Source organism: Drosophila simulans, chromosome 3L (assembly GCF_016746395.2).
Source record: "Drosophila simulans strain w501 chromosome 3L, Prin_Dsim_3.1, whole genome shotgun sequence".
In the NCBI taxonomy this organism is placed as follows: Eukaryota; Metazoa; Arthropoda; class Insecta; order Diptera; family Drosophilidae; genus Drosophila; species Drosophila simulans.
The window spans coordinates 15216855-15229792 of NC_052522.2; the positions used below are offsets into that span (position 1 = coordinate 15216855).

Genomic DNA, 12938 nt, shown 5'->3' on the forward strand with positions numbered 1-12938 from the left:
TTTACTCCTTCGGTTTATGGTTGCTACCATGACAACGTTGGCTCGATGCCTCCTTAAATGGCAACTAATTTGCCAGCGCAATTTGCTTTTTACAACTAAATTCGCATTTCGGCTTTAGCATCCTTGGGATGCTTATGCTCCCCGGCTTCCACAAGACGTCTTCGAGCCAACTCAAACTCGACAATGACGGAGCAATTATGCGAGAAGCCCGTAAAGCTACCAGAATCCAGCTATCCAGCTACCAAAAGTTACGACAGACTGCAAATATTGCGGGAGTTGGAGTTCGAAGTTTCCTCTCATTTAGCCAGCTTTTCACTGCTTATCTGGGGGCATTTATCAAAAATCGTCGTTAGTCGTTAGTCGCTCCTCGTTCCTTGTTGTTAATTGCACGGGACAATAGTGCGGCAAATGAATTTGTACAAGGGATAATTGTTGGCTCGCAGAGTTGGCAATGCGTTTAATTTTGTGCAAATAGAGAGAAAAACATTCGCCACCCACACCAGCCACCTTCCTTAGTTTCTTCCATATACAATCCCCATTCCCTTTGGCTGTCTAAACAAATGTCGTGAACTCGTCGTCGTGGAGCTCATATTTCAGAAAAAGGGGCGCATAAATTTATGCGAAATCTATTAGCAAAGAGCAACCCTTTTCAGCGCTCGCCACGGATCCGAATCCGGCATTTTGGCCACGGCTCCGGGTAAAGAGTCCGGGTAAAAGTCCAGGCATCCCGGCTCCCAGCTCCCAGATCCCAGACAGCGGATGATGTTTTGCCGGCCTTTTTTACTCTGTGTTTTGGGCAGCCGGCGTGGGAGCACAGATGGATTTCATTTCATTCTGTTTCATTTCCATTTGTAAGTGAAACTTAAATTAACTTTTCATATTTCGCATTCTGTATGAATTTAAATGAAAGACAGCGAGTCGTTCTAACATAAAGGATTCGGGGTATGGAATCTTGATGGTTGTGCGAGATAGGGTTGAAATTTTATTAGCCTTTACACAGTTCTGTAAGATATAAACAGACTACGGAAGTGTAAGTCTTTAAAGATAATGAGTTGCCTCAAAAGACCTCGAAATAAAAATAATTTTTAAGAATATTTATTTTGAAACAACTTTATTTTAATTATTTATTATAATCAAACACGCCAATTCCCGGAATGTTAATACACTTGTTGACCCTTTTTTGGTTCTCACTAATGCTATAATAATTTGACTGGCTAACAAAGAGATTCGCAAATCATATTACAAAACGTGCCAACATAAATTTAGTGAAATGTATCACCTTACTCCAGAGCACTTCATCCCTTTTTGGCTCGCAAAATCCCCTGAAATGCCATCTAATTTCGTGCAAAGGTCATGACAGCACATAGGACCCATATATTATGTCTGGTAATTGAAAAAAATCGGCCTGTGTTTTATTTTGTTTTGGTGCCAAGGTCCCCTCCACTCGTCTTAGCAATTGCCCAAAAGTTGGCAGCGATTTTCCAGTCTGGCCTTCCCTGTTGGCCCTCTCGTCGCCAAAGTCCGAGGACGAGGTTGCAAGACCACCAAGCAACCCATCTAAAATACACACTCATACAGTTCAGATTAAATGAATAGTGCAGACTCAGAGATTGATTAAAAGAAAAAATAAAGACTATTTATAGACAAGTCAATTTTTCCAATTTATAAAAGTAAGTAAGTATAAGTATATATTTTATATTTCGTTTAGAGTGATTTAATTGTTCCTATCCACACCTTTGGAACTTTTTAAAAATATGACATAATACTAGAAAACATAATAGAAACTACTTTTTCACCCTCAGTTGTAAACTTTCATCTCATCTGTTCGTTACCGCCAACTCGACGCCAAATAACATTTCAATTGTTGTATAATGATGTACACAGTACGGCCATCCAGCATGCGATAATAAAAATTGTTGTTCTTTCCAGACTCTTTTCGCCGATATGTTTGTGGGTGGGGCAAATGGGTGCTGTGTGGGAGGTGGGTGGTTTTGGGTTAGGGAATAGAGATGTGGGTGGGGTCACACACAATGGCAACGGGACAGTCGTAAATAAATCGTGTCAGTGGGTAACAAAAATTCATTCATTTCATATTTGGCTTTATTTTACAACATATACCGTTTGGCCGCTCCGCCTCCTTCCAACTTCACGATGCGTTCCTATTTCTTACCAACGAAAATGTTAGTAAGCCACATTTAGTGTTATTTTTGTTAGCGTACCAAATATTTTTGGCTCGACAGGGAGCCAAATAAAAAAATATGTTGCACTACGGAAGAGGTAACATTGCCAGGGAAATTAAAATTGGAATTGAGAATGCCCTGTAATACTTTTAACTTGAAATTGGGCAAAGAGTAACTCCAATATGAAAAATCTTAAGTTGCATTATGCATTAAAATGCGTAATAATTATATTTATTCTTGACAAAGTGCCTAAATAGTATATATTATTTCCCTCCGTAAAAAGGGGTATTCCCCAAAAAGCCCATGTGTGTGTTTCGTGTGCCTGTGTGCGTGACTGTGCACATTTTTATATTTGCGAGCGGCGAAAACATAAAAGTCAAAACTAAAGGGCACCGACAGCCAACTCGGCCAGAGTTGTCACAGTGGTCGGGCCAACAATCAAGCCGAAAAACCGCTGCGCCAATTAGCGTGACAACTCTGTCGCACACAGAGTTGCATCCGAAAATAAATGAGCAAAATAGCCGCAACTGTACCTGGTTCAGTCAACATTTTGTGGAGTAAGTTGCTGACCTAAAAGTCTCATTTGTTGGGCCTGATTCCTTCGCCTTCGCTTCGCCCACTGTGCAGCATATATTTTTCGGTCGTTTCGGGGCTGGCAATATTTTTTGGATATACATGTTTATACGTGTGTGAGCGTCTGTTGGTTTTGTTGCTTTTTTGATAAATGGTGTGCTCTTTTATCATGTTGCTCCTGAGCTTTGGTTCGCTTTTCGCGCTCGCCTCTCGCCAGTGGAAAGATAAAATACGTTTTTCATTTCGCTGCAGTTCCTAACTTCCCCCAACATTTTCGTTCTTTCCAATTTTCGTTCGCTTGATTTTGGCTCTGGCTGTGTTGATTTTTTAGCCCGGCTGTGTGTTCACTTGCCTGATTTTTTTCACATTTTCTGCAGCCAAGCGCAGCTAAAACAAAAGCAGCATGATAGACCACCGTAGTCAAAAGTCCAGCCCACAAAATACCTAATATATAATGATGACTTACTCTTTTAAGAACCCCTTTTACAAAAAATGTAAATTTAATGTCCATTAACTTATTTAATTTGATCACCTCTCTATCCACTCTTAGTTGGAAAATGAAGTTTTGCAATTAATTTTTGGCCGAATATAATATACCATTATATACCCAGTAACGAAAGTAGAAAAATATTATTTTCGGTATTTTGTGATTGCCTCCGTCCGTTGTTCCTGTTGCTCCTGCCACCCAATCCACATCCACTTCGCCCCATTTTATCCTGGCAGACACAAATCCTATGTAGACATTGGACATGACAATCTTTTGCCTCAGTTGCTCCGACCCTGTGCCTCTGGCTTATGGTTTTGTTTTACTACTTAGTTAATCAGCTAATTTAAAGTTTCTTCCCATGTGTGTCTGGTTTTTTGCTTTGTTTTCTTGAGCCCCGCCAGTTGGATTTGTGGCTTGTCAAGGCTCCAACGGCATGAAGTTACAAATTGAATAATTTTTGTTCTCTCTTTTTGGTTTTCTGCATTACCCGGAAATTTTTGCACAAATTGAATGGTTTTCATTTTCTTTTTGGCTGGCTCTTGATTGGCATTACATATATAATTATGGATCAGATTTCCCTAACATACTCTTACAATCCCACATTATATTCAAGGTAGATTCTCATTGCAGAAAAGTTTGGAAAAATATATTTCGAGGGGTGATTTATTTTCGGTTTCTATGGTTATATATCTTTGCAATACGCAATATGATTTTCAAGAAAATACTCAGATAAAAATCTTGTATTTAAACAGTGGTATATAAAATATTACCTTAAACAACAAAGCTGGAACAATTTAATTAGCTCATGCTTAAAAACCTCTTTTCAGATATCTTGAAACCAATTTTTACATAATTGCTTTTTAATTTCTTTATAAACGCTTAACCCTTAGACGTCCGTTAACCGCCTGAAGCAGCAGATCTGAATCAAAAATACATTATAAAACTTGTCTATCCTCACCAGTTGGTAGTGAAAAACAAAGCAAAGAGGCGAATCTCTTAAACCCAAACCACCTGGACATAATTTTGAATTATGTTTATTATGTTTGCCTCAAAAAGTTGCCTTTTTTCGCCAAGAAAACGACCGAGAAGAGGTGGCGAAAGAGCATTCAACATTCCCACAGTCTAGACAACTTGTTTATGGTTAAGTTGCGTGCAGATCCCGCCCACTATATGACCGTACACAAGTATATCTCCCTGGAAAACCCAACTCCGATTCCGTCTCATTCAGGGAACAATGCGCTTTGGCTGCGCCCTTGCAACAAATTTATAACTATACCCCTGGACTTTTTTTGTATACACATTTTTATTAAAAACGTGGCTGAGGGGGGATAGGGAAAAAAATAGAAACAGTCAACCGAATGGCTAAAAGCTAAAAGGCAAAGTAAGCCACAAAGTAGAAAAGTAAAATGCCAACTTCCTCCTGGACTCCTTCTCTGCGAAAAAGAAGTCGTGCAGCGGAGTTTAAGTGGCAAACTGAGCCAGCAACTTACGGCCAAGAACCGAAGGAGCTATATATTTTGCATACGTATTTGCGTTGCGAAATATTTTCATTTTATATCGCTCGCTGGCTTTTCGTTGTGCAATTTATTTAGCATGAATTGTTTTCCCGCCCTGTACGACTTGGCATTCAGAGTACTCCGACTCCAACTCCCAACTCTGGCGATGACTTCTGCGTTTTGTGACAAATTAAGTTGGCAGCAAATAAGATATTTTTATAGGTGCTTCAGGATATTTTCCAGCTCGGGGTATGAAAGTTTTGCCAGCAACTTGGTAACGAAGCAAGTTTCTTTCCGGAATTATGCTTAGTGTTTTTGTAAATAATACGCAGTCGGAAAAGTAGTATGTCTTTCGTTTAATGACAGGCTAATATATATTAGTGATGCTAGATTTCTTTATTATATTAGTAAAAGAACTAAGCATACAATTATTTCCAATCTAATCTAGAAGTATCAGTAACAGATATTTTTTCTACCAAAAAAAATTTTTTGCTCTCACGTCCACATTTAAAATTTTCTCCAGGCGAAGTCAACTTTTGCACAAGTTAGAAATATAATTTTTTCTTTTGAGCAAAATAAAACATAGACCTGAGGAACATTTTAATCAAATTTGGCAAAAAGTGTTTCTAAATTGGCAGACATATGCGTACAGACATAGAATCCCCCAGGCATCCATCCCTAATTTTCAGCCAACACCTCTCATATTTTTTTTTTTATTTTTAGCTGCTCACATGTCGTAATTTGCACCAAGCCAATTTGCGTTTGCCTTTGAACTTGGTTCCAAATTTTTTTAACCCCTCCACGGCAGCAGATTTCCCTTCCTCCGGGGACGAGTGAAAATTTTGTGCTGTCTGCGAGAAAAATGATAAGATGACAGCGCCATGAAGAAGGCAAGTGCGAAACGTAAAAAATATGGCAGCTCATTTTTTAATATTTTTTCTCTTTGGTGTACTTTTTGGGGACAGACAGTTGGCAAACACCAGCCGGATAGATAGGACGCTCGGGAGTGGCACCTGTAAATTTCGGTGTTTTTTTTTCCCCAGCCATCCGAGAGGACTAAATAAAAATGTCGACGTGCCGGCAATTGAGGGGCAGGACGCCTCAGCTCAGAGTTATATGTGTCTGCCACACGTAGCCTTTGACATTGGCCCCGCTAATGAGCCAGCACTTTGACAAACTGCCACCCGACACTTGGCACTTGCAACTGAACTTGAGCCAATTGAAGGGCTGGCCAAGGGGGAGGGAATTCCTGGGGGAATAATGCAATTATGAGTCCATTGGGTCTGCAGTCTATGTGGCAGTCAACATAATTAAACCATGATCTGGCCAAGTCATCCTGAAGTTTTAGTGGAACCAAATGTTGAGCATCGTGAAATGCTTATTTTATTCAAATTTAAAACTATTTTATTTGCATTGTTTAAATAAACACCATGCATGGCTTGGTGAAATAATATCTATATATATAAGATATTACTCGGGCTGTATTGATTTAAGTTCGTACCTGGATAAAACGAACAGTTTACAAATGGGTAGGTACCAATCTCTCAAAAATTTATGAACCATCTAGTTAGTAATTCACGAACATATGCAGGAATCCCCCCAATTTGAATGGTCCAACCTAACCAATTGATCCACTCATCAATTGAGCTGAATAGCTAATAAAGCCAAATTTTTTCCAATCAACCCAGAGACACAATTAAAAAAGAGCTACCGAGGCTGTCACGATATTTCTAATAGAAACCAACCCCATTTAACTCACTTCGCCGTCGAAATGCATAAATAATTACCGGACAGCTGTCTGCCAAATAAGAGAAATCAAATCGAAAATCGATGCAAAACTTTAGAGCAATAAAGTATATAATTGAAGGGTTAACAAAGCCGGGCAGGAAAAAGCCTGGGATTAACCCATTAGAGAGGTTGTGGGTTTCGGCGATGATGGGCAAAGTAATTCGAAGAGGACATCAAAAATTAATGCAAAAATAAATAATTAAATAATACACCGTTAAATAATCCGAAAACCAACACCATTAATAAACTCAGCGACAGGACAGCGGCGGACGAAGAGCAAAGGACGAAGGACGAAGGACTCTGGACTCGAGCGCACAGTGAAATATTGGCAAATAAAACGATTTTGACGCTGAATTTTAAAACAAGTGGCACGTAGCACAGTCCTGCTTTCAGGACCATCGAACCACCCCCCAGAAAACAACGAGCGCCAGGACTCAAATTCAAAATCGCATTTATTATACTTACATTCCAAGTTTTCCGCCCTGCGTACGTTTGTCAAATATTTATTCTCTGGATTGGATCGCTGGATTTACTGATTAGCATGCGCATGCCGCAGAGCCAAGAAGGTCCTTTGGCAGTCCTCCCATTTTTGCTAACGAATCGCAGCAGGAACACCCGTCCCGTCCAGTGGCCAGAAGGCACTCGGATTCGAATTCGGTGCAGGAAACGGGAAATAGGCTAAAGAGCACGTGAAAAGCAGCCAGGACATACCTGAAGTGTCGCGCTGAAGTGTCCTCCAGGCGACTCGTCAATCGTCCTTTGCCGACTCGCACACCAGGCCGAAATCAATTGCCAACAGACGGACGGGCGGACGAAAGGAACTGAAGCCGGAATATCTGAGCGACGGCTAGTATTTGAGTATCTGAAGGATCTGAAGCGGGTGGCGGGGCTGCCGAACGGGCGGAGTAAAAATTACCAATTAGGTAAAATGGCAAAATGAGTAAGTATCAGCAGGGAAGGAGTAGGAATTGTGAGACCAGTGGAATGTCGGGGAAAGTCGGAAAGCGGTAGAAGAACAACGGGGATTGAGAAGAGGCAGATGCACTGAAACAAAAGTCTACCATTTAACATACAATTTTCGGATCAGGGCATACATATGTATATCTACTTAGAAGTAAGATCAAATCAAAAAATCAATATACAATTTTATACAATTTTATTTTTGGACGAATTGTATATGTTTATGAAAGTATATATGAAAGTATGAAAGTATGCATGGTTATATGTATGCATGTTTATGTATGTATGGGTGTATGTTTATATGGATGTATGTTTATATGGATGTGGTTTTATATGTATGTATGTGCGACAGCATCAAATTATTGGGTACCAGCTGGTTGGAGGAGCTCGATCCCTTTGAGTTGAAGCCTAGCGTCCAGGTGGTCACCGTTCATCCAGCCGTTGCTGCCGCCCACGTTGAACTTGTGCGTCTAGTTCATGGCGCGATTCATTTGGTAACCATGTGGATAAAATGGGTTCATGTTAAAGTTGTTGGCCGGATGCATGACAAAGTTGTTGGCCGGATGCATGCTAAAGTTGTTGCCCGGATGCATGTTAAAGTTGTTGCCCGGGTGCATGTTAAAGTTGTTGGGCGCGTGCATGTTGAAGATGTCCAAATCGTTATTGTTGTTGGTGTTGTTGTTGGTGTTGTTGGTGTTTTTGTTGCTGCTGTTTTGGGAGCTCTGGATCTGTTGGTTTTTTTTCGGCACGACCCTTTTGTCAGCACTCGACACACGGACCGAAACGCCCTTGATTATGTGATCCTCTCCCCACAGGAGCTGTGGTATGTACGGATCGAGAAAGGTCACAAAGCTAAAACCCCTGAAGGGCTTGGGAATGACCACCTCGATCACTTCGCCAAACTGGGAGAAATACTCGCGCAAGTCTTCCGCATCTATGTCCTCGGTGCAGCGGCCGACGAATACCTTGCCAGGCACCTGGTTGCCAATGCCCCTCGAGGAGGGCACCTTAACCTCGCACCAGCGACCATCAATTAAATGGCGCTTGGAGAGTACGCGCATCTGGGCATCGTAAGAGCCAAAGCGCACGAACCCGAAGCCCTTGGATTGACCCGACGTGTTGTCCCTCTTGATCTCAGCCTTCACCACATCGCCGTAGGTCTCGAAGAACTCACGCAAAGTCTGATCGGTGGTTTTATAGGACAAGCCGAGCACGATGAGATCAAAGCAGCGCAGAAGGGGCTCGGTGCGCTTGGTCTTGGCAACTGAGTTTTCCGAGTTATCGTCGCTCTGGCGCTTGTTCTTTTTGGGAAAGACGCAAAAGTAATGGTGCTCGCCCCAGCCGGATTCTTCGCTGGGCGAATACATTCGGCCCTCGTTGGAGCGAACACCACGCACCGCCTTCGTTTCCACTATGCGATACTGCAGACCGCTGCATTCCGGAAACTGCGCCTGCAGTGTGGACAGCAGCAAAGTGCCATCCTCCTCAGCCGGCAGCTCGATGGGCTCGTCGCCCTCCTTCTCCGAAACTTGAACGAAACCCATTTTCGCGAAGGACTATTTATAGGGATTACTTAGGGATGCGTGCTGTAATGTCTGATTCTATGTATGACAAGCAAGTAAATTTGATTTAAAATTTAAATGATCCTAGATCTCAAATCGCACTCACACGAATTCGATTCACACGCAGGCAAATTCAAAAAGGTATTCACTATGTTTCACGCTCAATTCTCGACACAGCACAATTTCCGATGCAGGGATAGGGATTGCTTAGGGATAGGTGCCTTTATGTCTGTATCTGTGTATGGAAAATAAATTTAAATTTCAGATCCCAGATCTCACTAACTCACACGAATTCGATTCACAGCCAGGCAAATTCAAAAAAATTCAAATTCACGCTCGATTCTCGACACAGCACAATTTCCGATGCACAACCACTTTCATTCGATGCGAAATGCGAATGAGGCTATTCACAATTGAGAACTCAACAAACTTTCTTCAGATGAATGACAAATTTTTCCAAGCCTGCTGTTTCGATTTTTTTTTTCCTGTGTGATAAACATTCTTTAGATATTATAGTTTTATTGATAGGGATGAGTGCTGTATTGTCTGATTCTGTGTATGGCAAGTAAATTTAGATTTTTGATTCCAGATCTCACTAACTCACACGAATTCGATTCACAGTCAGGCAAATTCAAAAAGTATTCACTGTATGTTTCACGCTCGATTCTCGACACAGCACAATTTCCGATGCACAACCACTTTCATTCGATGCGAAATACGAATGAGGCTATATTCAGAATTGAGAGCTAAACAAATTTTCTACAGAGTGACAACTTTTTCCTAGCCTGCTGTTTCGATTTTCAATTCCTGTGTGATAAACATTCTTTAGGTATTATAGTTCTCAAGCTTTCGACAGACTGACGGACCAACGGATATATAAAGAACGGTGTAATGGTTGACTAAGCATGAGAAGTCGAGGGTATAACTAATTCTGGACCCTCGCAGTACCTAAACACTGGTGATTCGGGATCTCACTTTTCTACTTAGTTATGAATAATGGCGATGGAATCCTCAAGTGACTTAGCTTTTTCGGCGATGGGGTGGTTTGGATTGCCGTCCATAACTGTCCACACATACTTTAATTTTTAGGATTCCTACGGAACTATAAGTTACTATGCTTGCAAATGCACTACTAACTACTCACTAGTTGCGGTTAACCGCTAAATCTATTAAATCACAATGATTTAATTAGCAGGGAATGTATCTTTTATAATATTAGAAGAATTTGATGGACAAATGTCGCAGTAGTTAACCGAAATCCTTTAAATTAAATCAAGAATAGTGGAAACCACCTAAAATTCGATATCAACGAATCTAGGAGCTTTAATTAAAGCTGTAAGCCCAAGCTAAACTCGCTTTCAGAGCCGTTCAATTACGCTTTGGCAAACACTCGGCAGACGCCATCTTATCTTTTATTTATACACGGGTGTGTGTATATATAAATAGTACAAAATAACGTTAACGTAGCAACTTTTCAATTTATTTTCCAATCTGAACCCGCTCCCCTACCCATCGTCAGCCAGTGTCCATGTCCCATTCATCAATGTCCCCGAAAGAAAACACAGTGAAAAACGTACAAAAACTTCGGCGATTAACGTTTTAAAATTTGCCAAACGGCGAGAAGAGATGAAGGGAATGAAAATTCGCCAAACGAGAGGCGACAGGCAAATTAAATTTCCCAACTGACACCTCAATTGAATTTCTTCCTGGCTGGTCTTAGGCATATTTTGATATGTTGCCAAGACAAATTCGATTTACCGGAGCACACCTTGATTGACACAATGGCTAAGGTAATTCTCAATCAAACGTCAATCAATGGCGCTCAAGTCGTTGCTCGTGATTGCCCAAAGAATTCTGACATATCTGCTCTTTCGATTCTACGACGAAGAAAAAAAAAACCGAGATGAACCCAAAATTTAACTAACCAAAAATGCCTGCTGTGGTAATTTGTTAAAGCGGTTTTCCAGCGGATATCACGTGCGCATCATCCACATCGTTTCAAGACGATTTGACACGTTGATTGATCCGCTCATTGAGGCAAAAATGGAAAGCCAAAGCCAAAGCCGAGGTCCTTTGTCCCACAAAATCCGCCCACACGGATTTCCCACCCACTTGGCTTTTTTGCATGTGAGTACGCCGGAATTCCTTAGACATTAAACAAAGTAACAACTTCATGGGGCGAAAGCTGTCATTAGCGGGAAGGAAACGCCCTCCTCTGGGAGTGCCCAAATGTCCGGGGAGGAGTTTTCCCTTAGTAACTGCACACAAAAAATAAAAATGATTATGAAAATTTCGACGTAAAAAAGTCGCGTCATGTGCAAAATTATTGGGTAATTAACGTGACACAGACACAACGGCAACGTCAAAGCAGACGATGACTATAAAAATATTTTCGAGTCGCAGAAGATCAGCCCCGATAAGTTGGCAACGGAGGTATGGGGGTATGAGATGCATGTCCGGATAATTTATAGATAAAAATGGAAACTTTGCATGGCAAGTGGCAGTCTTGGCTTGAAAACCATAAATTCTTATAGAGCAAGCAAAAAATGTTGCCTTTATGGGGCTTTTGATTTAAGATTATCATATATAATGGTAATTTTACGGTGCTTTCTTTAAGAGAAGCGATTGGTATTTAAAGGAAGGACAATATAATTAGGATTTTACGACTATGGCTTAGAACAAGGCCTAAAGCACGAAATTAAAGTACAGAACATTATAATCTCATAATTATAATATATTTCTTAAAATGTAAAACATATTGTATCTGTAGGAAGTACATCAAACAATTTACAACTACTTTGTTGTTGGTTTTGAGATACTTTTTTTTGCATACTTTTTCGTGCGGCTTTTGGCTGTTCCGACAATCATTCAATTTTGTGGATACATTTTAAGTGTCCATAAACAGTGGCACCTGCTCATTTGATATGCACGATATAACCGGCGAAAAACACAACAATAAACACCAGAATAAATTAATCCTCCCAGACCAGTACATAGATGCAAAAAGTGAGCAACCTATTGGAATTGATTTGACTTTTTGGCGTAATTAAAACGGGTGAAACACTGAAATTATGTCGCAGTGAGGGGGAATAATAGCTCACGTTCTTTAGAACATTAAAAACACCGTTTTACATCGTTTGATCCGCGTGCGGTCTGCAGTTTACATTTCAATTAAAGTTACATAACCCCAACATCAAACAATGGCAACCTCTATGCGCTAGGAATGCGGATGCAGATTCGTTGAGGTGGATGAGGCTCCACTTTGCCGTGATTTTGGCCTGGCACAAAAGTCAACTTCATGCAATATTCATCAGTGTGGGGGGGGGGGGGGGGCGGGGGTGAGCTGCCACGAGGTGTGGGGCATGCGTGACACAATGTATACCCCTCGACACCCCCATCTGTAGATCAGCCACGTCTCTGTGACGGGCTCTTTTCAATATTTCATGAGTATTGGCCGCCATAATCAAGCCAAAACAGCCTCATTCGCATTTTAGACTATGTAACAGATGTATAGAAAATAAGAAAATTTCAAATATTAATACTTAGTAAATAAAATCAATTTTAACTATATAGCAAAATATATTTAAGAAAAATTATGCTCTCTATAATCAATTGTTTCTATTTCAAGTTACTTTCTGGCTTTATTCAGAATTAAAAAAAAATTTTAAAAAAAATTATATTTATTAGTTCTTTAAAAATACCGCTTATTAATATTTGTGAAAAATTATTTAATTAATAATAATACATAATAAGCTTCATTAACAACTAAATGTAATGTAAGAGGAAAAAGAGTTGCAGCTTAGTTATGCCTATAAATATTAATATGTATTATAAAAATACATATTGAAAATCTTACTTGTAATTTATTAATATAACAAAGTAGAGCAATCCC

The 12938-nt window shown here is 40.4% G+C and overlaps 1 protein-coding gene across 4 annotated transcripts; it reads right to left on the minus strand.

Annotated features, from left to right (window-relative positions):
- Window positions 1-7857: 7857 nt before the first annotated feature.
- On the minus strand, window positions 7858-9791 carry LOC27206222 (TAR DNA-binding protein 43). 4 transcript variants are annotated; one of them, XM_044922939.1, is made up of 4 exons: window positions 9651-9791; window positions 9334-9531; window positions 9153-9275; window positions 7858-9085 (listed from the first exon to the last, which is right to left on the minus strand). In XM_044922939.1, the coding sequence occupies exon 4, from the start codon at window positions 9026-9028 to the stop codon at window positions 7955-7957; it is 1074 nt and encodes a 357-aa protein (XP_044778874.1). In that variant the 5' UTR covers window positions 9029-9085; window positions 9153-9275; window positions 9334-9531; window positions 9651-9791; the 3' UTR covers window positions 7858-7954. The 4 variants fall into 4 exon arrangements, with proteins under 4 accessions (XP_044778874.1, XP_016031971.1, XP_016031972.1 ...); XM_016169500.3 differs by having other exon boundaries at window positions 9153-9281; XM_016169501.3 differs by lacking the exon at window positions 9334-9531 and having other exon boundaries at window positions 9153-9281; window positions 9651-9767.
- Window positions 9792-12938: the final 3147 nt, after the last annotated feature.